The following is a 27,907-nucleotide window of genomic DNA, read 5'->3' as shown; positions in this document are numbered from 1 at the left end:
ATCGCTCAATTCTGACTCCTCAGTTTTTAATACTTTTACTTTTACTTAGTAAACACAAGTACATTTTCTGTCAGAAATTCACTTTTGATACTTGTACTTGTCATTTTCTGGTAGGTACTTTATACAAAACTGCTCAAATATGTACGTGTGTGTGGAATAGTGCTACACTTTAGTGGGGACCAAAGCAAGTGACACAGCCTGTGTATAGTGACAAATTTATGTGAGTTAGCATTTAGTTTTATTTTGATCACATCTAATTTTGTTAAAGTTTTTCTTTTTCCCCCATATCCAATCCAGTAATTTTGACCAGTTTGGGACTGACACTGACTACCAAGGTGGCTCATCGCTAATTTAACACATCAAAACGCAACTGGGATATCCCCCTCCAATGAAGTTAAACATCTTTCAATTGATATATTAAAATCATGCAGTTTGAAGACGGCAGTCAGTGATGAACCCTCAGGGCCTCGACCTTCAGAGAACATATCCGCCTTTTAAATGTTACATTTAATCTTTTTTATTGAATAATTATCATCCTCTCAGACTAATTTTAGCCTCATTTTCTATTAAAATGGCTTAATAGAAGAGAGAGTTACGGCCTTTAAAAGCATGAAAGTAGAGTTATTCAATCAGATTTGTCTCTTTTATATATGGCTGGGACCAGAACAGCTCAGGCTACATCCAAACTGATATGTATAGGAGTGTTTCAGCTTCCATGTTAAAGGAAATCTGCGTCCATACTGGCACGGGTGTGTATGTGTGGGTGCAAATGGAAAGGTTATTTTCTGCTTTTCCATCTAAGCTGACAGATGACTTGTGGCTGATAAGGATCAATCAGGAAGTTAATGTTTCTTGCTGTCCAAACTAAAACACCCAAGTTATATATAATTATGTTACATGTTTATCTGTTTTTGTGTGTCATTTTTGTTTTGTCTTTTTTGCGTCGCTATGCATCCATACAAATTATTTTAAAAAACAAAGAAAACAAAGAAAAGACCCTAAAGCGAACACGTACAAGCCTGAAGACAACGCTATTAGCAAATCACAAATGTATTAATAACATTTTTATTTCATTTCATGACAATTAAAATGACAGAAACAATATCTTCTTCTATGAAACAATGTCTTCTTAAAAATCTATAACGTGGCAAATATTGAACTCAAGCTTAGAAAAAGGAATACTTGAAATGGGAAATATTAAGTTGCCAAAAATTGTTTTTCAGCAATTCCCGCTGGTTATATTTAATGCTTATTTTTCACCCACTTATTTTTAGTGTACAGCCTCCGTTCATTTATTACCACCGTATAGAATAGACACATTTTATTAGGTAAATTAATCATTTGTGAAATGTCAGAGGCTTTGGAATGATGTACTGCAGTGAGTTAAATATCTGTCACGTACAAAGGCTTATAAATCATTCGTTTAATGCTTCATTGAGTTATAGAGAAGTGTATATTTTAAACTAAAACAAAATAAAAGTTACCCCCGCTAAATGAATGACAGAGAGAGAGTAGAATTGAACTGCCATGCAAATGTATATATATATATATATATACTGTATATATATATATATATATATAAAAAACTGTCACCTTGCCAACCACGTCCTCAAACTTGAGCCTAAAAGAAAAACTGTGGAGAAGTTGAAAGTATAAGAAAAAACCCTCCAGCAAAGAAGGATATAAAAGTATAATCTGTGAAGTTTGGCAGAACTTCTCTGCATTGATTTAGTACCTACATGGCTCCGGAGGATCGAATCTGCCATTAAAAATAGAGGTGGATAAATAAATATATAAAAATCCAAGTATTAGATATCACTAATGAGGGGTGCAGTGACCCTGACTGCAGCTGGTGTTTCAATATGAACCTTTAAGTTGAATTTCGGGAGCGAAGGATTTGTTTCTATTAACACTAATTGGCTTCACTCTTCATGTGCTTTTGCTAAGTTTTGGTTAAGTCCATGATGCACAGCCAGCCCAAGCCAATAGTGTGTGGAGAAAAAACATTTAAATAAATCTAGATATCTTTAGACATATTTAGACTTATCTTAAGTTGTATTTTGGAGTTGAAGAGTGCTCATTTAATGCACATTGGCACATCTGATCTAAGTTTTAAAAGTCATTAAACTGCTGCTTCACTTTGAATACGAAAGTGCAAGTTAATACTAGGCCACTTTTATGATTTGACTGCTACTGATTTTACTAAACAACAATTACTAGGACTGCGCACAGTCATGAAATGGTCCTCGCGTCCCCACACAACGCGGGGAGTGCAGGAGTTTGTCTCCCTCACTCAGCCGTCTACACTATTATTCAATTAAATGACCGCAAAGCTACAGAAGATGTTGAGGGTTGGTCTATTGGGTCACATATGATGTTTCGAGGCAATCGGTCAATGTATGACGAAGTTAGAGAGCACTTCCTGTTTGGTGGCAAATGGTCAAAATTCGCCAAACTTCAGTGGCCAAAATTCGACAGACTTCCATGGCCACACGCTTTTAATCCACAAAGCCATATGGAAACTTTTTGGCTTTGATGTGTCTAGTACAAATTAACTTTTTTTTTTCATGTTGGTACGACAAACACTCGTGATAAAGAGAGTTAAAGGGCACTTCCGGTTTCAAAAGACCTACTTCCTGTGTGCAGGTCATGGCATGCAGCAAAGCTCAGGGCAGGCCCCTGTTCTCACATAAATTCAAATGGGCCGACATGGTGTTGGGTTATGTTTGTGTCCATAGATGTGTTCAGGGTCGGTCTCTTGTGTCACGTGTGAATTTACGAGGCAATTGGTCAATGTATGGCAAAGATATAGGGCACTTCCTGTTTCGTGGCGAATTTTCGAAATTCACCAAACTTCAGAATCTGCAAAACCTTTCGCTAACTTTTTGCTTTTGATGTGTCTAGTACAAATTGTCGCGTTTCTTATGTTGGTATGATAAACTTGCTCAGAAGAGTTTGTTAATTCAGCCCCCCTCAAAAATGACCGCCATGACTTCCTCGCACAAATTCGTGCCAGGAGCCGTTTCGGCCCCTAACATTTGTGCTACAATAGTAGTCAAGCACCGGCTACTCCAAAGTGGTGGATTTTTTGCTTAGGGCCATAAAAAAGCTTGGGCCAGCACTGCCCTGACGATTGCTTAGCAAGTCTATGTCAGTGGTGGCTTGCGGTGATCCTAGCCAGAACAGGAAAATGAGGAGTTCCATCTTCCATCTACTCTGTATTTATATCAAACACTCACATTTATTTACCTCACACTGATTTTACAATCTCATACAAACTCATAGAAAGATGAAATCCAGCATGGCTACATGTGGAAATAAACACATGAAACATATGTCAAATTGATCTCATATCTCATTCTAGTGGTTTTTGTATTTACACACACACTCCCTAGCCCCTTACCCTAACCTCACAACTAAGTGCCTAACCTAAACCCAATTCTAACCTCACTCTAAAACCAGGTCTAAACCCTGAAAAAGCCCTTTAAAGTTGTGGGGACCAGACAAAATGTCCCAACACGGACTGGTTTGTACATTTTTTGGATCTCACAAAGAACAAAGTACACACGCACACATATAAACACATGCATTTGTGAATTGAATGTCTTTGTTCATTCACTGTCTATGGCTTTATCCTGCAGATGGAAAGGTGGGGTCACACCCTGCACAGGTCATCAGTCGATCACAGGGCAAACCATATAGACTCAATTTAGAGTCTATATAAACATTTGCATGTTTTTGGATTCTGAACCGGGATATTAAAGCTGTAGTGTGTAAAGTATGAACAAAATATAAATATAACCAATCAAACCAGTGTTAAATGAGTTCAAACAATGCTTACTGACAATCTATAGGACATTTATTTAGATTTAAAGGTTTTAACAAATCAACATCATTGTACATAACACAAGTAAACATTGGCCTAATACAGGCTTCAAAAGCTATTGTTTACAGTTGTAAAGCAGTGGTTTCAATTTAGGAGTTTGCATCCAAGTGTTGATGCTCATGGATATGTTTGGATCGATACTGCCAGTACTAACAGCAGAGCAGCGCGCGCTCTCTATCTACGTCAGGAGCAATTTCCTCTCCTCCTGCTTCAGACACGAACAAGTAGCTCTGAACCCTGTTGAGAGGCAGGGAGATGAATCTTCAGAGAGGAGATGAAGCCTCGCTCCCTCCGCTACATCTTAGTAACCTCCGCTCCCCAGTGGGGGAGAGGATTGAAGTGGGAGAGGCTCGGTTGATGATCATTAAAGAACATAACGGCTGCTCCATTCAGAATCTCAACGGGCAGAGGGGACGGCTTTGGAGAGCTCCGTGTTTGGCAGGGAACCAGAAGCATTATGGCTCCAATTACATGTATTGATCTGTGTTGGGGGGAAAAGACGGCTTTCCAGTATGATACCATCTGTCAACAGACAGCCACTAGTTGCTTACAGGCAGCTGAGAGAGCCTCTACTATACATACCCTATGATATAGATACATATAGACTGTACATCACCTGTACTCCTACAGAGATAATGCCAGTTAAGGTCAACACATCTTTCTTTTCAGTTGTTGATGCAACTAATGCTTATTATCATTAACTTTAACACCGAGCGTATCGCAGACGACACCTTTGCACAAGCGCACTTTGCATTACTGTAATTATGCGACAGTTTGTGCTATCGAAAAGCCAACATGGTGTTTTTTACAATAATTTCACTCGCACTGTTTCAGGAAGCCAGCGAATCAGAGCCTCAGTCACCAGAGAGGAAAGAGTTGGAAAAACGCCTAATACATAACAAACATTTCCATGTTTGGCCTGTTTTTGGACAATGAGGCAAGATGTTATTTTAATTGTTTTTTTCAAATTTAACACGCAAAATCTGGTGTACAACTTCTGTGTTTTTCTTCATTTTAAATTGGTAAAACAGTATTTTCAAATGCAGTAAATTGTAAATAACTGCCAGATATTGAAAGTTATTCTGCAAAAATGCACAAAAGCACTTAGAATAATAACATACGATTAGTTGTTAAGTAATTCCGTTCAGAAAATGGTAAAAAAAAAAAAAAAAAAAAAAGTAAAATCACAATGTCCTCAAATGTCTTCTTTTATCCACAAACAAAAATGCCCAGTTTAACAACAAAGGGGAGCAAATAAATTATAGTATATTCACGTTTAAAAGTAGAAACCAGATCACTGATTGGGTCAGGAGGAATTGGGCTTGTAACCAAAAGGTCGCCTGTGCAAACCTCAGGAAGGGCAAAGGGCCGGGGTAACAGTTGAAATGATGATTTTAGGAAATGTACTCCGAAAAATCGAGAATCAAGAAAAGCAATTTTAAGGAAGCCGAGTGTGATAATTAGTCACATCGAATAGTGAGATTGTAACAAACAGAAGGAATCTTCTGCTTACCCCTCCCTCTCTCAACCATGCCAAAGAACGAGGGTGGTCAGTAAATATTTAATCACAGGTCTCACCACTCTCCTGCTCACTAAAAGGGTAATTGTGAGGCTTTGAAAACCAAACAACCATTCTCTTGTTATTGCAGTTTTGATTGATATTCTCCCCCACACATGACTTATGTGCATCATATATCATAACAATCTTAATTTCATATGATTATACAAACATACTTAGGGGAGTATATACAATTTCAAGCCAATGAACCATCCAGGATGTTACACACTGGTCCTTTAATTTAAAATGCATAACCCTTTGAATTATTGCAGCTTAAAATATTATTCAAAACTGGAATGGAAAAAGCTGCTTACATGCTCTTTCGTCTTTCATAGCTAAAAATCGAAAAACTGGTTCTCTTTAATTTGGCGTCGTCCCCATGAGTCTTTTCTTTTCTGCACCGAGAGTCCTTGTAAATGTTTTATAGATCATGTAAACATCCAAAAAACAACATTTAATGACAATATCTCCAACAACCAAGGTGTTTTCTTTCTTTCTTTCTTTCAGATGTACTGTCGCCCCCGTGGACAGAAAACAAAAAGAATAGAGGGCCACTGAGCCGTCCACCAGGAAACCAAAGCACCTTCTGGACTCCATTTTCGTCCAGGCTGTAATTAATTTCCAAAGTGGATTTGCTGGGTCTAATCCCACTGAAATGGACTCAATGACTGTTTGTTTGTGCGGCTCAGAGATTGCATATGGCATTTGTAGGGCGGCAGATGCACCTGGTGTTTTATGTGGCCAAGCCAATTCATTCCACTCTGAGGTATTTTGTCATAAAGCTCATTGTCTATGTGCAAACAAAAGCCTCGGTAAAACACATGGATCAAAATTTCCCAGCCGGGCAAAAAAAAAAAGGAAAAAAAAAAGAATAGAAATAACGGCATGTCATCGGGGTACAACGCGGTTACTCACATCTGAGAGAACACGACCAAATTATTTCTTTCTACACTGATCAGTGTTTATAATGACTGAAAAAAAAAAAACCATCATCTCATCCACATGGGTTAGGGTTAAAACAAGTGGATTATTAATTAATGAATGTATTAATTTGTTGTTGTCATTTTGATTTCTATCTTCACTTAATTGCGTAACATTTGATTTGACTTCCTTATTGAACAAGAAATTCCCTTGAGGTAGAAATCTCTTCTACAAGGGAAACCTGGCCAAGACAGTGTGTCAGTTACAATTCAGTGAAATAATACACTGTCAGAAATAAATACAGGGAGAGAACAGAACCAATTTAATTCAGTACAATTTTTCAGGGGGGATCATATGATCAACCTCAAAACTGTTTATTCTGTTTATATACAGAGGGGGTTTATTGGCAGGAATTGTACAACCTATTAATAAGTGTGTTTGTTGTTTTTGTCGCCTTTAATATGCCTTACGCCCATATATATATTGCCATCCTGTTTCAAAAGCAGCCTGAAAAATACTGAACAACCAAAGCGTGTGTTTTGAAGTGGAAGCTTCATATGCAAATGAAGAAGAAAAAGAAGAAGAAGAAGAAGAACGTAACATCCCGCATAAGTAGGTAGGAAATAAAAGGGAGGGTGGAAGAGAGATATGAAAGAGTGTTTACATTTTCTTCCAGTGTGTGAAGGCCACTGTAGGCAAGTGTTAGGTTACACAGGGGTCACTCAGTGTGCACATGAAAGAAGCACATGAAACAGAGAGAGTGGGACCTCTGGGGTAATTCAATTCAATGTTGAATGTAATTCAAAGCACAAAGAAAATTGGGGCATTTACATAAAGTAAAAAATTATTAAAATTCATTTTAACAAACCTTAATATAGTAATGTCCAAAAGTCTTAAGCCACTAGATTTATATAAATATATGCTGGGAAAAACGTCTATTATACCATATTCAAGACATGCTTGAACATTACATACACAGTTAAACTCATAGAGACTGGGTTTTTACCCAACTTCCATGACTCAATTTAAGTTTAATGGTAGGTCCCTATAGTGGTCATAGGGCCACTATATGACCTGGCCCAATCACAAGCTTTGTACCAAAAATCGAACTTAAAATATCTTAGCTCTTAGCATCTTAGCATCCACCGTGGTCTCTTTTTCATATATTGCGATATACTCACACAACAGCTCCAGCGAGAGTGTGCACTTGGCACCATCTAGGTGATCTTGATTTTTTTTTAATGCTAATGCCCAAAAAGTTTCATGTTTATATGTAACATCAGTTCCAAATTGATACTTAGAGTATCAAAAGCTATAAAATATCGATTTTTCGCCCGACCCCTAGCATGTATATCATTGGACATCAGTGAGTGACGTTGATACAGCTTGGGACTCTTATATCATATATATATGATAATGAATTGGGCCATCCCGCGTCAGGGTCCTGTCGTATCCCACTTCACCATCAGGTGGAGTCTGGACGCAGGGATTAGGACTCATTCCTACCAAAGAAGAAGGGAACAAAGCTACAGCTCCCTAATAAGTGTCTGGTTCAAGCGACTCACAGCTGAAAGGCCCTTCAGGCAGGGGATTCAGGCTGTCAGCTGGTTCGAGGGTCGCCAGGTCGAGGCTCGGATGACTATCCTTTGTGACTACTTCTTCTGTTGTTGAAATGTTTTTTTCTGCTTGGTGAACGGGGCTTAATACTTAATACTTAATACTCCACCTACTGGTGGGGCGGAGGTTCAGTTCGCGCTTGCGCTTTCCACGCGCACCCAACATGCTCTTTGTTCCCAAATCTGCCTGTGCATTGATGAAGCAATTCGCATTATGGAGGATTCGCAATTAAGAGTTTTGCACAGCATTTTGCAGCAAGAACAGGGCTGAAGTAAAACTGAACAGTGGGCACTTTGGTAAAGAATCTAAAGCTGCTTTCAAACAGGCACTGAAGCATGGACATTTACCTGAAATTGTGTGGAGAGGATGCGTCGACAAACGTTCGTAAAATGTTGCACCCCCGCACCTGAATGAACTAATTCATTGTCTCACACTTTATCCTCCACATGAGGGATGCATGGCCCCTGGAGCCAGTCCCAGCTGACAAAGGGTGAAAGGCGGGGTACAGGTCGCCAGTCCATCACATCAACAACCATTAACTCTCACATTCACACCGACACGTACACCTCAATTTGTGTCCAATTAACCTCTGCATGTTTTTGGACTGTGGGAGGAAACCGGAGAGCCCGGAGAATGTTGAATGATCCAGAAAATTCTCCTGCTATTGAGAACACATCAGACTGTAATTGTCATATGTAAGCGACAGACTCTCACCCCGTTTTCTTGACATTTTCCAGAATTCAGATCTGAAAACTACGTTAATTATCACACAGAAGCCTTTTTATCCCTCAGAGAACAATCCTTTTTTTATATATATATATATATATATATATATATATATATATATATATGTATATATATATATGTATATATCACTTAATGTGGGTTGTATCACTTGTACTGAATCGACATCTGTCTTCTCCCTCTCCTCCATTGAAAACAGATGCCTTCCTATTTGCCTTTGATAAAAAGTCAGCACTTCTTCCCTGCGTAATGTTGTGACAAATTCAGTTTCCATCGCTCTAATTCGATCAGTATTAGATTACTATGGTGTCTTCATCTTTATCTGTGCTTGTGCTACACTGTCACCAAACTCAGCACTTCTACACTGATGTTTCACTGGAATTGAGCAATAATTCAATAAAGCAGCCGTCGAGGTATACATTATCCTCAATAGCAAAGTAACAGAAATACAATAATAGTTCTATGCCATTGTGCAAACACTTTGAGATAAAAACACATATCATCACTTTAAAAGGTTTACCTCATATTTATTATTCATATGAATTCATTTCAAAAGTTGTATTGGGATAACCTTTTAACATTTACCTGGACACTTTAATTAACCTGAATCTTTTTAGTTGTTTATATGGATCTTACCGTTTTGTGTTAACAATGTTTTAAGTGATTTTCACTGAACGCTGATCAATTCTGTGATGAATAGTTTGGATATTTTATGATTTTGTGTGTTATTTTTCTTTTACATCAACATTTTAACCAACATTTCATCATATTTTATGTTTATTGGAATTTTTCTTTAGGTTGTTATCATGTTTGTGTCAGTGACACTTTTTAATTGTGCTGCCCTCTTAAAGAATAGTTTTTTTTTCTTGTAAAAAAAAAAATAAAAATAGTCTCTTTGGAGACAACAAATGTAAATTTGCATTGTTGAATGATACTGGCATGTTCACATCTACTAGTGATGCTCATTAACTTGTCCATATTCGTACCAATCAAATTCTAATAAAGGAAAACATAAATCTTTGTGCTCACACTGGCCCTCATTTATCAAATATGCATACACCAAAAAAGTGGGTGTACACTCAGATAGGAGACTGAGGTCTGGCTAAATTGCAATTATGTCCTTTTTGTTGGTGATTTTGATGTCCGATCAAGCAATAAGCTTTATGATGAGTTGTGCAAAATCACTTTTACAATTAAATATTCACGACTCAGCTTGTCAGCACCATCGCTGTTGACCACAGCGGTGATTTCTCTCCACACTGTTGCTTTCTGACTTCCTTTGATCGCACTCTTCAGGCTGTCAAACAGAATCACCTTGTTGTTTTTTTTTATTCCAACGTTATTTTATTTATTTTAACAAAAAAATTAAAATCAACTAAGAAATCATTAAAACAGAATAGTTTTTGTTTTTTGGACCAAACAAGTCATTTGAGAAACACCGATCAACATTTTCTGACATTTTACGGACCAAACCATTACACGATCAATCGAGAAAATAATTGACAGATTCATTTTATTAAAATAATTGTTAGTTGCAGCCCTATACACAGTCTTTGCATTATTTATTTTGATTGCTCGCCACAAGTCAGTTCGTCTAAATAACACCATCTGTTACACCATCGCATGAACAACCATTAACTCTCTACGGTCAATTAGTGTCTAATGTTTTTGGACTGTGGGAGGAAACCGGAGAACCCGGAGAAACCCCAACACACACACACACACCACACACCACACACACTGGGAGAACATCCTCCTTGCTTGTGTGAAATCAGTTTAAATCCGTCTAAATTACACCATCCGTTTATTTTATTTCGCCACAAAGAGCTCGGTTTAAAGAAGCACAAACATAGTGACTAGTGTTCTTAAAGCCAATTAGGTGACCTCTAATCCAGAGACACCTGTCGCGCTGAATGATTCATTACTGTTTGGCTGCCACATTCCGCGGCGCATTCATGTATGTCAGCTTTAATTCTCTTCAGCTGTTCTGAGGCCCCCGCAGCTCCATCCTCTGTCTCCTGCTCTGAGGCAGATATCGTCTGGGCAGTGGTGAAAAATCCATCATGTGATGGCATCAGTTGACCTGGCAGACGGCTTGGAACTCATCGCCACAAGTGCCCCAGACCAGCAGACATTTTGTCTAATCTCTAGGACAAGGAGGGCAGAGTAAATACGGGGGCTGAACGATTTGAGTGAAATATCTAATTGGATTTTTCTGATGGATATTCTGATTATGATTGGATTTGCGATCATTTCTTTCAGCCAGTCTCCGGTGCAATATTAACCGTAATTAATTTTAATCCTGATGGCACATTAGCACAAGACACATCAAAATATGATCCAATTTATCTCCAAATGCAATGTGACATAGGAGCTTGTTAAAACATGGATGTGCCTTTAAACTTGCATACAACACAGAATGATCAACATTAAAACAATTAAATTGTTCCCTTTAGGATTGACTTGAAATCGCAATTTAATATTCAAAGCAATTCAGCTCTAGTAAATACTTGTAAATAGTCACCTATTGGGCCTAATCTGAACAATAACCCGAGATAGGAACCAACTCAAAAAATATTTAGAGTGATTCAGAATCTTTTCCATCTGTGAGTTTAATTTTAGAAGTGAAAATTCAACGGGAATGTCAGCCAAAAAAACATGCCGGCATATTATGACGGCTGAGCTGAAAGCCATGGGTCTGACCGGAAGAAAGATCCAACAAATGGTCCCAAGAAGGCCCAGGTGGACGCAGTACTGCTACTACTAAAGAATAACTATATGAGAAATGTCAGATAAACAGTATTATAAACCACATTGGTGATAAAGATCATTTTAAATACATCAAACAAGTTCCATGGGCCACTTTTGCTGCGTGTACACATGATTTGTCTTGTGATAATAAAACGAAATGAAACAAAACAATACACAATCAGGCCTTTCATTGATTCAGCGGTGTTGGGCTTGCTTCAATCTAACTTCACTGCAGTCTTTATGAGGGAGGAAAAAAAAAAGTGTTGGTGCAGCAGCCAAACCCACACTATAGACTTTAAATTAACCTCATTTGTCAGAGAGCAATTCACCACTCCAACAAAGCAAACACGATCTAACTACAGCGCATGAGACCAAGTGAGAGTAACGCCGGGTCCACAGGCTGTTGAGCTAAGAGGTGCATTCAACGTAACTCGCATACCGTTCTTCCTTGTGGTAATATTGCAATGAATTTGGTTATTGCTATTCCTTTACAGGAATATCATAAATCCTGGGAGAAGATGGGGGTATAGTGTTATCAGCCAACTGGATCAGCTACCAGCTATTACATGTCAAATTTTAATTATAATATTGGCCTTTAAATATCCACCATTGGTCAACGTTTTAAGTTATCTCATATTTTTAGGGCTGCAAAAACAAATACATTTATTATGAATATTATACAAATATTTTCTGTTTTTTTGTTTGCTCTACATAACAAAGAAATATTTAAGACTAATTGATTTTGGTTTTTGGACAAAACCAAACGTTTAAAAACACCTTTATGGAGCAATTATTTTAATGATTTAAGTTTACTTCCTGCGGAGATAAAACTGCTAAGTTTAGGGCTAAGAAATGAATGACACCACCACAAAAGTGTTTTGTGAATTGGCCACACTCAAACGTGGCGGCAGGAATTGAAATCTAAGATAAGAGAAGCTAAGATAAGATCCTAAATACTTTATGTGGAGGGTAAAACGAAAGCTTCACTACAAAGAAAAACTGCATGAACAACTATCGTTAAGTATGGAAAGTCAAAATAATCCCCTGTCCTGATCTTTGCTCTCTAGAATTCAGTCACACATTCTACTGCATGCACAGAATCATAAGCGAGTCGTTCAGAGTGAAACCCCACGTTCAGCGCTTGGTTCTTTGCTGTGCTATAGGGCAGGGCAGAGAACTGGCTGATACAGTTTGGAGAGATACTCGCTTTCAGTGTTGGCTTTGCCCTTGGCTAATACATTGTCCTTCTGGGAGACGTACGAGATCGGGAGTATACCTTTGAAGCCACAGCCTGCTGCTGCTGCTGCTGCTCACAGAGAATAAGCAGGAATAGGAACTGATGTAGAGCTGATCCATATCGAAACGCAATCTTTCTGACGGATATTGCATTTTCATTTGTGATGTATGTAATGAGTAAAGCTTCCTGTCAATATTCACTGTGTAATAGAACATTAAACACGAGGGAGCATTGACACATTCGATAGCATCGAAATATGAACTACTAATGTAAGGATGACAACCTGGATATGAATTGCTTGTATTGCAGAAGGAATCATGAGCAAAAAAATGGTCATTATTGTGAAATAACTCCCAGGACTACACGCCACTTACAGCATATTGAATGTTACATTATATTTAGGGCTGCAAAAATGAAACAATTAATCGATTACTAATTAATCGAGAACTATTTTGATAATTGGTATGAGTGCTATTTTAATCATCTAAAAATTGTTAGTTGCAGCTCTAATTATTTCAATAATTTCAAAATGTTGTAGTTAGTTTCTTTTCTTATCTAGGGAAATATCAGGCATTTATGTCATAGTTCAGGTTTTTTTTTAAGCAAGATTGCATGTGGTTTTTGACCTGGATTGTGATCGGAAAACCTAACTTTGATGATCTTGTTATCAAAATATAGATTTATGTGTGGGACCTTTTCAATTCTGCATTAAAAATGTTGAAAATGTGTTACATTGTGAAGATAAAGAAGAATAAAAGAATAGTATTGTTTGGTACTGACATTGGAGATTACTTCAGAAGAGGCTAAGTGGTTGGTTTTGAGTTCATTTTTATTGTTTTAATTGTATTCTTTTAAGTAACATCACAACCAGTTAAAGCGTGAAAGAAAAGGACGACACGGGATTATTCATGAACGGGTAACCACCTGAAGGACTGACCTTAACCTAATTCAATCCAAAAACACTGCGCTTAGTTTAGGGCTAAGATTTGAATTGTGGTTAGGTTAAGGTTAAGGTTAAGGTTAAGATTAAGGTTCGGCATTAAGTGGTTATGGTAAAAACTTGCGATAGCTCTTTGTTTTGGCTGTCCAGGGAAGTGAATGAAGTGTCCTTAGAAGAATGGCTGCACAAACCTCTGTGTGTGTGTGTGTGTGTGTGTGTGTGTGTGTGTGTGTGTGTGTGTGTGTGTGTGTCTCACAACAGATGGATTATAATGTCACCTGCCTATTCTTGGCATTGACACTGATGGTTTGATCCTGAGTGGTGTCATGCAGAGAGTCACCACAGCATGATAATAAAAACGGATGAATGCCAGGGTCGCTGACCTTGAATGCTGATGCTTGGATGGATGGCGCTCTCTGTGCCAGCATCTAATAGCTTTGACTACTCACCCAACATTATTCATATATTACATCGCGGTGCAATACATCATGCATATAATCAATCTGTGTTTACTGTACGTCTCAGTGCATATGTGAGATTGTACTCTGTTCGCTTGATGTCGGGACGTTGCTGAATGCGTCTTGTGTAGCCATCACCGGTAATGACTGATGGAGCATGAGTTACTGTTTACAATAACGTTGATTCGCTTTGGGTTTTTTTTTTCAATTCAGCTTGTTTCTACAGATAATTTAGCATTTGCAAATTTACTAATTAAAATGTCCATTCAGTTCAGCTGCACTGCCAAAGTTTGTCAGGTGATTTATTGAACTCATTTCGGTTTTGTTTGCAACTAACATCTCAGCTACATTTGGCTTAAGCTCTGGAAAGAGCAATGCTGTTTTTCCATTTTATTTGCATTTAATAAAGTCTGTCTTTGGACAACACCCTAGGGTCGGGCACTATATTGATATGTTGGGACATGGTGGCCGTCCACCAACCATCCACCACTCCATCCATCTGGACCATCCAGGGTTGCACGGCACTGATCAGTGAAAAAAACTGTTTGATAATTAGTCTTCATGTATTTTTGGGCCCACGACAGCCATTTCTGCTTGTGAGCATTGGCTAGGGGTGACTGAATAGAATGTTTACGCATAACTGCAAGCCTCTGGAGGATCCTCAAGCAGAAGATCTATGAGGGTGGGAGGCAGTTCACATCCAAACTGCAGCTCTGGGAGGCTATTCTGACATCCTGCAAAGAAATTCAAGCAAACCTCTCCAAAAATTCAAGTTCAATGGATGCAAGAAATAAGGGGTCTTGTGTTAAAATGTAACTTGACCTGTTAAGATGTTTTGGTTGAAATAGCTTTTGATTTCAGTAAACATGACCTCCTAATGCTGCAAATTCAACAAATTACCATTTTTAGTTCTTTACAGCATATAAATCATTTTGAAACTCTGAAACTACTGTTGTATCATTGGGAGGTTGAATTGGGAGAGAAAAATATAATTTGCATAATAATTTGGAACGCGGTGTACGTGTCCAGTCATGGAAAAAACAGGAAAAAGTCTCCCGATGGGCATGTTGAGTTATTTATCGATTTTGAAAGTGTGGTTTCCAAGCTTTCCAACAATGACAAACATGGAAATCTGAAAAATATTTGAATGTTGGCACTCCTCAAACTAGTTTTGTTTGAAATCAAGCCTATGCACCTATCAAACATATGCATTAACTCTGCTGAGGTCCAGACAGAAGCGGCAAAAAACATAAAAAATCTTTGTCTTTGCCGTTTTCAAGACGTTCCCCGTAAAGAAGGCATCGTTTCAGGAAATATCTCTGTCCACACGGAACCCCCTGAAACGACTCGAAACGCTGCACTACATATGACAGCCCTGTAGGTTGCGCTGTAACATTACACCAAAAAACAGAGAAGAAGACATTGTGAACATTACATTATATAATAACAAGTCAGAGGAAAGAAAAGGAAATAATGTCTGTTTGTTTCGTTCCATTTCCATGTGCATATTTAGCGACTTTACAGATCTCCGACTTTCTGTCATGAACCTGAATACTTTACGAGAAGGAAATGCACAATTGATGTTCAGTGCTGCAGACTGTGTGTGGAACAATCACTGATCAGTTTGGTTTATTCAAGTAAAAAATAGGTTTTGTTTTCACCTCTCTTTATTGTACGATTCAACCCCCCGTGTGTAAAATCTCTAAAGACAGGACGTGTTCTAGTATTATCTAGCTTTTTCAGACTGACTTTAGTTACTTTTCATTGACAGTAGTTGGTAACACTGTCAAATATTCCCAAAACACAAGATAATGAATGACAGCGCAAGAGTAGAGCTGGGTTAGATGACATCATCATTTTCCTAAAGTAGTGTATTCTCAGTCTACATGGTTTGTGGTCCCCTAAAAAGCCGCCTTTTGGATGGAACACCTCTCTGGCCAAAAAAAAGCATGCATATTCACCTAAAACATATGTGCATATATATATATATGTATATATATATATATATATATATATATATATATATATATATATACATACATATATATATATACATATATGTGTGTATATGTATATATATACATATATACACACACATATCCATACATACATACATATATACATACACATATATACATAAATACATACATATATACACAAATATATATATGTATATGTATATATATATATACACATATATATATACATATATACGTGTATTTACAGTGTGTTGTCAAACAAGCCTGCATGCTGCTTTATATCTCCTTATATCTCATATATCGGAATACAGCCTAAAAATATCCAGATAACTTACAGGCCATATCACCCAGTCATGTCGTGACACATTTTTTTCTAAGATCGCCCAGCCCTACCACACACCACAGCTTGGCTCTCCAACAATACCAGTGGTCCTTCTTGGAAAGTCTTGCCACTCAGCAGCCATCGTGGTAAAACCTCCAGGCAGCTATTTCAGAATAAGACCAGGCTCCTATCTAAATTAATGTGGAGAGAGCAATAACTTCACTTTTAGTGGCCAGTGGTCACTGTGACATAAAAACTATTAGGACTGGGGATATGACTTGTAAGTAATCACAATATTTTTAGGCTCTGTCCCCATGGACAAGGTATATCTTGATATACAGTATCTGGATATAGAGCTGGGCACAGGCTATTTCTCCCAGCTCATGAAAAGTTTTCCCTTTAGAGTTTTATGCTTCTCCCAGGACAGTGAAAATGCATTGTAAGTACTGTAATATACTCGAAAACAAAAGAACATATCTCCCCTTACAAAATACAGTCTGTGTTCAAGCGGTTTATGACCCGTGTTACATACCCGAGTTACCATTCTTTTTAGATCTTATCTTGTGTAAGGCTGCAACAATAATTCAACTATTAATATCTGACTAAATGAATCACCAATTATTTTTGATTTTTAACCACAAAAACAAGCTCTCTCTCTTTCAGCTTCTTACACGTGAATATTTTCCGGTTTCTTTGCTCCATGGAAAAAAAAAGTCATTAAAATGTACTAATTTTCTGGCCAAAACAAGACATATATATATATCAAATATATTTATTTGAAAATGTCTGTGGTTGTTAAAACCGAGTTGTTTATTGAATTTTCTCATGAAATGTAAATGCCGATTCCGTGTATTCCAGGGACTTAATTTCAGTAGTGCAACAGCCTTCAAAACCAGGTAAAGATATCACAGAAGTCATATTATGATTTTGTCTGCAATATAATATGCTAAGATGCTTTAGTTTTGCTCAGGGTATTTCAAACAAGGGGTGTTTCACCACAACAAACTCTTTTACGGCTCATTATTACAAAGTATTAAAAAAAAACGTTTACTTAAAGCAATTACTGGGGCAGATATGAAAACATAATCAATCAGGCATTTTCAGCGTGACAAAGGTTACTCCACTTTTGCAAAGAAATTACCCCGCAAAGCATGGAACATAATTCAGAACCTTGTCCCTGCAATGTAAACACACTTCAAGTTCCTGCAAAGGTTCAGGGAGTTCCCGGGCAAAAAAGCTCCTGCAGTGGAAACACAGCTAAAGAGAAGATGGCTGAGTAAATGAGCCAAGTAAAAGCCCTTAGTTGGCTCATTTGTTCGCCATGCAGACAGTACAAACCTCGCAGACATCAACAGTTGAATTGTTTGAGGGTATAGTTCTCTGCTGTCCAGGCAGCTCTGTATTAAAGGGCCTAAGTCATGTTTACAACACAGGGACATTAATTTTCACTTCATGGCTAACAGAAGGAACATCGCTATAAATGGTGCGGTAATATCTTTTCTTATGGACATGAGAAATTGTTGTCCATTTACAAAAAAGCAGGACCCTCAAGGTTAAACTTTTACCTGAGGGGAGCTAAAATGAATTTGACAGGAAGGCCAGACTAATGAAGTAGCAAACGGGTGATGTGATTAATGGGGAAGAGACAATATTTACATACTGGGTTTTAGGGGGAGGAAAAAATGAATAAGGAAGTCGACTCAGAGAAATTCAAAATAAACGGTGCATTTTTCATTCGCCATTGCTGCCAATTGGAATGGAACATAATTCAATAATCTGGTTTCCTGCGGCCACATGTGATTTGTTTTATGAAGATAATGCCTTACGCTGTGTTTCTGTCATGGTATGGTTTGGTTTGGTACAGTAAGGTAAGACTGAGGACTGTACATCGGACTGTGTCCGACGGCCGATGGCCTCAAGTTAGTGATGTTAAAATTGGTATGGAAAGCGAAATATCTCTAAATAAACTGACATTCAATGGAATCACACATTGATTTGAACTGGGATGAGGTGAAAATCGGACGAACACCTCATCTCTTCAAACATGAATGCTCTTTTCACACCTGTCGTGTACGATTTTGTATTTCAAAATAAAATACATAATTGGTATTTGTGTGTTTGAAGTGTTTGATGTCAGCCTTTTAATTCTTAGCTTTTTTTTTATTTATCATATCTGGAGTTGAACACTCTGACAGCTTTAATTTTGTGTTTGAGCGCAAATAACTTATCTTGTACAAACACAATTAACTATTCACATAAACGCAGGCAGCAATCACCGCCCATGACATTTTATTCTAAAATTGTGAAGTTACATTGGAAATATCACCAGCAGCTGGCATTAACGGCAAATGCTAATTTGTCTACATTTTTCTAATGACTACAAATGACCTTTTCGCGATTAGTAATTGACAACGACAGCAATTTCTGTTTCCCGATCTCAGCTTCTTAAATGTGAACATGTTGTGGTTTTCTTTGCTCCTCTGTGACAGTAAACTGAATATCTTTGTTTGACATTTGAGGATGTCGTCGAGGTTTGAGAAACATCAAGAACAAACGTTTTTCACAATTTTTCAAATGACTTGTTTACATTACAACATTACATTTACATACATACAAGTGTTTTAGTGTAGTTTTAACATGTTTAATCACGTGAAAGAGTTGCAAATAGAGATGTTCCGATACCATTTTTTCCCTCCCGATACCGATTCCGATACTTGTGCTGTGGGTATCGGCCGATACAGAGTACCGATACCGATACCAGTGTGTTATAAAAAAAAAATATCATACTATGTCTGCATGACTGTGATATGATTATCATTGGTGGTAAGGTGGTATTGGTATTTATTTTTACCAGTGATATGTCATTTCGTTTTTCAGCTTGTACGTTTGTTTCGACTCTGGTCCAAACACCGCAGCACTGGCAGAGCTTCATGTTTCCGTGACGACTGACCGGGAAAGGACGCGTGTAACATAATTTTTACATGACTCCAGATTGTTAAAATGAGTCAGTAACGCTAAACTTTAAAAACAGAGGCATACATACGCAGGACACAGGTACGCTGGTTAGTTGTAGCGCTGCTCTTTTCGTTTAATAAACGAGCCACTCCAGTTTGACTGTAGGCGCGCCAATGGAGCTAGCGCATCTAACAACGCTAACGGAGCTAACTGGTAAATACTGCCAAACCGCCGACATGATGAGCTAACGTTAGCTCCTTGTCTACAGGTGTCGGGTGATCAGTTCTTCTTCACACCTCTAAAACAGCACAGCGCAACTGTTTCAAGAGCAGCGAAGAAGAACCGTGTCAGAGCTAACGAAGCTCTAATAAATTACGTGGTATCGGATCGGTGCATGGACTCCAGTACTCGCCGATACCGATGCCCACATTTTCGGCAGTATCGGAGGCATTTCCGATACTGGTATCGGAATCGAAACAACTCTAGTTGCAAACTAGCAATAGCTTCTGCAGATACCGATATTGTGACGATAATACCATGCATCCATAATCAATTTGAGATTGGGGGCTGTCTCCACTCCCCCTACTGTCTGTTAGCGGAAAACCAAGCTTGCAAGATCATGGTCACTGACGTGGAGTTCTCGCGAGAAACATGAATTGCCTCACGGCACTACACACTACACGCTAGCCAGGTACCGGGCATGAGATCAAGGCAGCGATGACGTTATTTTAGACGTTTATCATGGCACGAGCGGGCAAAAAAGAGAAACCTGTTGTCGGAGGAAGCAAGGAAGAGGAAACGATGTGAGCGCGTAAGGGGCCAAACGCGACATCAAAACGGCATTTTTCGAATGTTGAGTATTGAAAAACACGACTTGGTGTTGCACTTTTAAGTATCTTTGGGATAAACTCCCTGTGTGTTGGCACGTTCTCGATGTCTGCTCCTGATGAAAAGACATATGCTCGACCATTTTTATGAACAATGGCTGTTGCTCGCTAGCTTGCTTGCGGAGAGGTTGGCATACTCACTAGCAAACACGTTTGTTTTGTTTTCCGGTGGGTGGTATAGACATGGCTCCAAAATGTGTGTTCGTTGCAGGACAGAGAGGATAAAGCTGGATGGAATGGATGTTTACGCTACTAAGAAAATGTAGGGGGAGCTCCGTTGAGAAAAAGGCAGAGAGAGAGCGGCCAGACTTGCAAAGTTATGCATTAAAAGGGGCTAAAATGCAACTGATGGAAGATCTCTCTTAGTGCCAGTACTGATAAAAATGTGTTTTGTTACTTCCACTGGCCCTAATATGTTATCTCAGTCTGACCTAAGCTAATGGAATAGATCATTTTCTATCAAAGAAAAACAACCCCTGACCAAAGTACACAGAAGTATGTGGACAGAGTGGCTACCTCTCGCCCTGTGATGTGTTTTTCTGTGGCCCGAGTCTCTCTCTGCGGTGTGTGCAGCTCATCCAGACAAAGCACTGAAAACCCCAGAGACGTGCCATCTCTCTCCCTCTGCAGACGGATAAACACAGCCGAGAGAGAGACGGGGGGAAGACAGAGCAACAAAAGCAGAGCGAGAGAAAGAGTGAGCCAGCAGAAGCACATTGCTCCTGTCTCACACATTCAGGCCTCACCTACAGCTGACGCTCCCTGCAGCCAGCTCCTTTCACAACTCATCACATTTCCAGCAACTACTCCCCACCTCCAGGTACCGACTGCCAAATCGAATAATTACTCTGCCGACCCTGATGACAATTGCATTCTGGGAAAGTATTCACATGTATAGTCTTCGGGACAGTGACCCTGAGACAAGATTGTCAGTTTAATCATAATTAAAAGCAGCACCGCTGCAGCATTTCAATCCTGTGAGTCAAAGTCATTTAAGTGGCTCCAAGAACTCCAAGAACTCCAGGACTACAATGACTGCAGGAAGTAATCAACTTTGGACAGGCCTGAGTAACTCATTAATAAAGCACTTTCACAGCAAGGAGGGAGGGCACTGTGACTTTGTCTGCAGGACAATTGTTTCCTCAATGTAGAGTTAAATTAATCATATTTCACGTCATATTTCAATGAGCACAAAGACATATTTAGTGCCACTGCCAGCGGGTTCAGGTTGGGTAGCTGCAGCATAGGGGTTGACGGTTCATCCCACCGTACGAAAGACAGTTTTAGCTCACCAGCAGGTCATCAGGTAAATCAGAGAGGAGTGACGAAGCAAAGAAAGACGTCAAGAATTTTACATTCCGAGACTTTCATCACACTTGTTTTTTGATATGGTAATTTCTTCGTAAAAGTCAAAAGTGTCGTGGGCAAAAGTGACTGACATCTAGTGGTGAGACTGCCAATTGTAACAGACTCCTCCTCGTTCATCTTCATGCGTCAGAAGAGCGTATCAGAAAGGATGACCTTCCCCTTTGTTAGTGTCGCAAAGATCCGCTTCAAAATGAAGAATGAACACTTGAGCTGCTGAGGAAACAGCCATAAAACAAGGTCGTTGCCTTAAGTACACATATAAAATTCTTATTCTATGGCAATGAAAATGTTATGATTTTTATTTTAAAGTGATTACACTCTTATAAAACCTAGGTTTGGGCAGATGAAGCATTAGTGATGGGTGACGCACGCTCTCCATCGTGCTGGACCACCCAACCTTAATTCAAACAAGGTTGGGTGAATTGTACAGTATATGTATGTATATATATATATATATATATACACATATATATATATATATATATATATATATATATATATATATATATATATATATATATATATATATGTATGTATATATATATATATATATATATATATATATATATATATGTATGTATATATATACACATATACATGTTTATATATATATATACATATGACGCTGAATATGGAGTGAAAACAGAGCCACTTGATGACTGATAGTATTTTTCACTTCAATCAATTAATCAATCAATACTTATTTACGTGGCCACTCACAACACCCACAAGGCACCATAAGTGCTTTATGGTAACAGTAGAAATAAAACACACAAGATAGCGTGTGTAAATCGACAGCCCTAGTACACAGAGGACACAGTAGTGGCACACAGACCCCAAGCTGTTAGGTTAGGGTTTTTGACTGTCACGGTAAACATAGGACGTGGTAAAACATTCACCCTTGCACTTACCTTGAAAGCTACCAACTGACAGGTACAGCCAAGTGAGTGTTGGGATGAAGACCAGCGCAAGGGAGGCCACCAGGAACTTCCTGCGCCCGCGACACATTACCAGCATCCTCCGGACTGACGCGAACAGAAAGAGAGGCGAAGTGACCTCTATGTGGGCAGCAGCTGTTGTCCAGGCTGATTCATGGCACTGCAACAGAGGAGAGGAGAGGAGAGGAGGGCAAACTAGGTTAGCGAAGTAGTTTCACATTCTCTTTAGACACAATTATAGCTCAGCACGCGCGCAGCTTCGGCCGCTTCTGCCAAAGCAAAAAGGCATCCAAACATCCCGAGCCGGAAAAAAACGCATTCTGTATAACTTACACTAGACTGATGATGATCATCCCCCCTTAATTAAGAGAGGACATATGGGCCGACCCATTTGTTTGGAGCACATATGCTTGGAGCAGCAGGTCCTTGGTTCAATTCCCAGCTGCTCAGACTATAGGTTTACTATATTTCCGTCCCCAACTCTCTCACCCAGTTTTCTGTCTCTCCTTCACTGTGACTTAACATTAACTGCCCTAAAGCTCGGGTCCATAATTTGATTCCGAAAATGCGTTTTATCTCATTTGAGAGAATCCACTTCATCTGCAGCTGTCAATAAATAAATGTATTTCTCTCTCGTAGGTATTTATACATTGCTTTTGTAATCTTGAGGACTATTCAGAACACTTTACAAGGCTATTTGTTTGCCATTCACCTCTTCACAGCACAGCACAGCACAGTACACACACACATACATATATACATATACATATATATATATATATATATATACACACATGCTTACAGCTCAGCTGCCAGAAGCAATTTGGGGTTAATTGTCTTGTCCATGGACAGTTTGGCACATAAACTAGGGAGCAGGGGATTGAACCGTCTACCTTTCATTTAGAAGGAGACTGGCTCTATGAATCTAATCCACCCCTTTGATTTATGTAAAGAAAGAAAGGAAGAAGAAAAAAAAAAGACCGTTTCGTTATCCCGTGAAAAACTGTGATTAACACAAACAATCATTTAATTAAGACCAGACGAAAATCCCTTTTAAACCTTGTATTACCGTCCAATCCGAATGATCCCATGATGCTCAGTTTGTGCTAAGTTCAGGTCTCAACGCTCCAAATCCATCCCAAATGAATCCTTAGATCCTGTACTAAATAAAACACACAGGAGGTGGTTTGAGAACGCATGTGGCCATAGTCTTAGGCGCATGATTGAGTGGAAAACCATAATCAGGACAGATTAGGGACGAGCTAGTCAGGTGACGTCATCCGATCAGTGGCAGTTTCTATTTTTTTTTTCATAATTATTTAATTAGCACTCAAGTTAATTTATTTGCATATTATTAAACCTGATCTATGTGAGTTCTTTTTCCTAATGGTAAAAACTTTATATTCACACCTAATAGACTCTGCCAGACTCGGTACGATTGGGAACTCCTATGGTTTTATGTGAACATACAACACGTGCAACAATGGGCGCAGACATTTCTCCCAGCTGTCGTTCTACACGTGCGTATGTTTCGGTTGTGTTTACCCACAATGCCCTGCTTTGTACCTGCAATTTCCTGCGTTTTTGTCCGCTTTCCTCCATTTGGTTCGCTTGAAGCGAACCGAGACCTATGTTTTAGGCTGACCAGAGTTCGCTTCTTTGGTGCGGTCAGAGATGGGTTGCGCATTCACACCTACCCAAACGAACCGAAACTTTCCGAGCAAACGAACTGGGATTCGAATTGGAAGCGCAGGTGTGAATACGACATTATGTTACACCAACTGTCCTCATGTCCTCCTTCGCAACATCCAAGATGCCTGGCAGCTCCATCGTCAACATCCTCTGTCCAATATAATCACCATCCCTCCTCCGCACGTGCCCAAACCATCTCAACCATTCCTTTTGACTGTAATTTCATTTTAAAAATATGCAAATAGCAAAGGGAAAAAAAATGCACTACCTGCCACTTCACATTGATTACAGCAACTAAAAAAAAAGTCCTTTAGTTGAGCGTTACCTCATCAACCTCTAGAAATGATTATGTTATAGAAGTGAGATTAGGTACTCATAGAATAAAAGCTGCAATCATGGAGCGGTTCAAACTGTTTTTTAATCCGCCAAACAAGTCGGAAGAGATATTCATCACGTTATTAATTGTTGCACAAGTCAGGCTGTCACACATCAATCCCATTTGATGACCCCAACTGATTTGTCAGTTTCTGCTGCGACACAGGGAGCCGAGTGTCGAAGTCTCATTAGATCGTATTAGTTGAAATCGTCAATGCGCTCCCCACCACATCTGCCCAATTACCCGTCTGACCTTATACATTACCGAATCGGCCCAGGGATGAAACAGAATACCTCTGACTGACGTTGCACATGCTGGCACACATACCAGCTGAGATGATTTGAGTGTCGCTCTTTCAGTGCTCTCTGAATCTTCCTTCTTTTTTTTTATTGTTGTCTGAGCCGTGTGAGGAGCAGAATCAGACTGGGTTAAATGAGGCTAAAGGAGATTAATCCCGAGTCTCCACTTTGACAGCCACTGCCTTGATACGCTGTGAATCATCTCAGCCGCTACTTAGCCCTTGACCTCTGTGTGATATTAGCCAGTTCTGGAGGCTTTGTGATTTAAAATGCAAACGCTACACTTCAGACATTTGTAACTACTTCCAAGAGAGGTGTCAGACCACAGATTAGGCCGCAGCACTCATGCACAGACAAAAGGGAAAAGAGGAATATTTTACTTAATGGTATTCTTCCGTTAGTAGGTCTGAATGTCTCTATATAGTGTGAGTCTTCCTCGCAAGAGAAAAAGCTTCATTCACAACTTGTTTGACTTGATCATAATTTATTGCATCAATATCATGTGGAGCTAAGAATTAGTGACATCTAATAATGAGACTGCAGATGGTGGACTCCTCTGCTTAACCCCCTTCCTTTCCCACTTCTAGGACCAGAAAGGATGTCAATATTTTTGAAAAACAAAGACACTATGGACAGACTTATGGGTAATTTATTCATTTCCTGCCAATAAACCCTTCTAAATGTGGACCCTAGGTAACAGTATGTCGATTTCAGTTTTTAAGGACAATAACCATTTAAACAGCAATAATTCAAAAGGTGGGGAAAAAAGTTCCGGATACCAATCACCAGAAATCAATTTAGTTTTTTACTTCATCAGATTAAACATCACAGTTTATATAGATTTGACATGTTTTAATAAAAAAACAACAATAAATAAACTATAAACTATATCACATCACTTCCTGCAGCTTTATCTTCCACTTCACTTCACTCTGACAGTCAAACCTTTGAGTGTCCCGTCAACCTAGTTCCCAGTCCACAAAAATAAGAGCAGCAGCATAAATAAATAGATAAAAATCATTCAATCGGTCAGTTTTCCTATGCCAATAATGAAAAAAATGCCAAACCAATTGCTCAGTCAACTAATAGTTATGGTGATTGGTCGACTTTGACCAGAAATAGTCAAAGCTATTCTTTCTCGACAAGAAATAACCAAGCCGGTCCCTGAAACCTCTTTTGACTCCTTGGTCAAACTCAACATGCACCATGACGGCAAACTGAATTGTGATAACCATACACTGGAGATATAGTGACTGCTCAAGATGTCAATAACAAGCCTTCCCTCCTGGCTCATCAGAAGTGAAGAGAAATGGACAGTTATATCCACAACTCAATATTAAATTACTGTGTGTTGACAGTAAAAGTGATGAAAAGTGATGAGCAATGATTATGGAAGAGTGTTTTATTGGTCGAAAAAAAGGCCGCGGGGGAAACGCGGAGGGAGCGCTTGATTGAATCGTCTGCTGCGGTGGAAGGCCCTGCAGAGAAGACAGGAGATATTCAAAGATGGCTGATTTACAGAGGCTGTAAATACGGTGGACAAAGGGTACCCAACATGAACACAGTCCATGTACATCAAAGGTCTACCAACGTACTTCAGGAAACTGTAGAATGTGTTCCAAATAAATACTTTATTTATGCAAAATGTATGCGATGAGATGACAATAGGTATATTAAATATTCAGTGTGTGGTTTTTTTAACTTTGGTTTTATTTGACGTTCGAGATAGAGGTGGGCGATCTATAGCTTCCTATCCTTTTATACAAATACATGGTCTCCATGGAAACTGTGTAAAATGATAATGTATGAATTGTGTGACACATTATGCCGAGGCTGTTTTTTCCCCACGAGAATTGTCCATCACTTCCATCCAAATTTAAGTATTTAGCCAGCAACAAGCTTTCCGGACGCCGTGAGGCGATCTATAGCTTCCTATCCTTTTATACAAATACATGGTCTCCATGGAAACTGTGTAAAATGATAATGTATGAATTGTGTGACACAATATGCCGAGGCTGTTTTTTCCCCACGGGAATTGTCCATCACTTCCATCCAAATTTAAGTATTTAGCCAGCAACAAGCTTTCTGGACGCCGTGAGGGCCAAGACGTGCATCTTCACTTCATTCACTAGAGCTGAGATATTTACATTTTAGTGACAGAGTTCACATAACAAGGGGTCACAAAAGTCGATCAGCGTTGAGAATGTCCCAACTTTGGGATGACGTAATGGAGGACAAAATTATTGGAGCTGAGCAAAGCAGCTGTGACGACAATTTAAAATCAAGTCCTGCACGTCCAAGTCATTTTTAGATGTGTCTAATGACGTTCGGCAGTGGATACATTCACTGGTGATTCTTCAGCATCTATTGTGATATCTGAAGACGTTTGAACTTGAGGGATTTGGTGAGACGACATGATTGGTGGGCCAGTAATCTGCCAGTTTTGTGGCCCTGCTCGTAATTACTTCTGGATTTAGGGATTAGTCCAGCAGCGTGGTCTCCAGTCAGCGTGTGGAATTCTGGTTGCATTCTCAATACACACCTGAGGTTGGTGAAGATTATCCATCCATGCAATAATCGTTGTTAGTTCAGTTAATTTTTTTTTACCCCTTTTCTAATTTGAATTATCTGAGCGATTATTATATGGAGGAAAGCGGACTACAACGCAGGAAATTGTGGGTACAAAGCAGGGCATTGTGGGTTAACACAACCAAAACCTACACGTGTGTAGAGCGATAGCCGGGAGAAATGTCTGAGCCCATTGTTGCATGTGTTGTACGTTCACATAAAACCATAGGATTTGATGCAGCTCCATGTTTTGCTCTAATGTGGAAGAAACAGAAGTTTCCCTGCATTCACCAACAGACAAACAAGTTTTCTTGTTCATTGTTTGTCTTGTCTTCTTCTTCAGTAATTCTTGATGCAGCACCGCCTCAGGCGAGGAGGGGAATACGTTATTCAAAACTTAAAAGGACACAA

At 39.0% G+C, this 27,907-nt stretch overlaps 1 protein-coding gene across 1 annotated transcript in view; it reads right to left on the bottom strand.

Moving 5' to 3' along the window:
* The window catches only part of large1 (LARGE xylosyl- and glucuronyltransferase 1), a 120,981-nt gene that overhangs the window by 76,082 nt on the left and 16,992 nt on the right, over positions 1 to 27,907 (bottom strand). The window contains exon 2 of the mRNA XM_058624902.1: positions 22,535 to 22,721. Within this exon, the coding sequence (XP_058480885.1) occupies positions 22,535 to 22,640 (106 nt within the window). The 5' untranslated portion in view covers positions 22,641 to 22,721. The remainder of the gene's footprint in view (positions 1 to 22,534; positions 22,722 to 27,907) is intronic.

This window comes from Solea solea, chromosome 3 (genome assembly GCF_958295425.1).
Source record: "Solea solea chromosome 3, fSolSol10.1, whole genome shotgun sequence".
NCBI classification, from domain to species: domain Eukaryota; kingdom Metazoa; phylum Chordata; class Actinopteri; order Pleuronectiformes; family Soleidae; genus Solea; species Solea solea.
The sequence above is the reverse complement of the archived record's forward strand: the minus strand, read 5'-3'. Positions and strand labels throughout refer to the sequence as shown.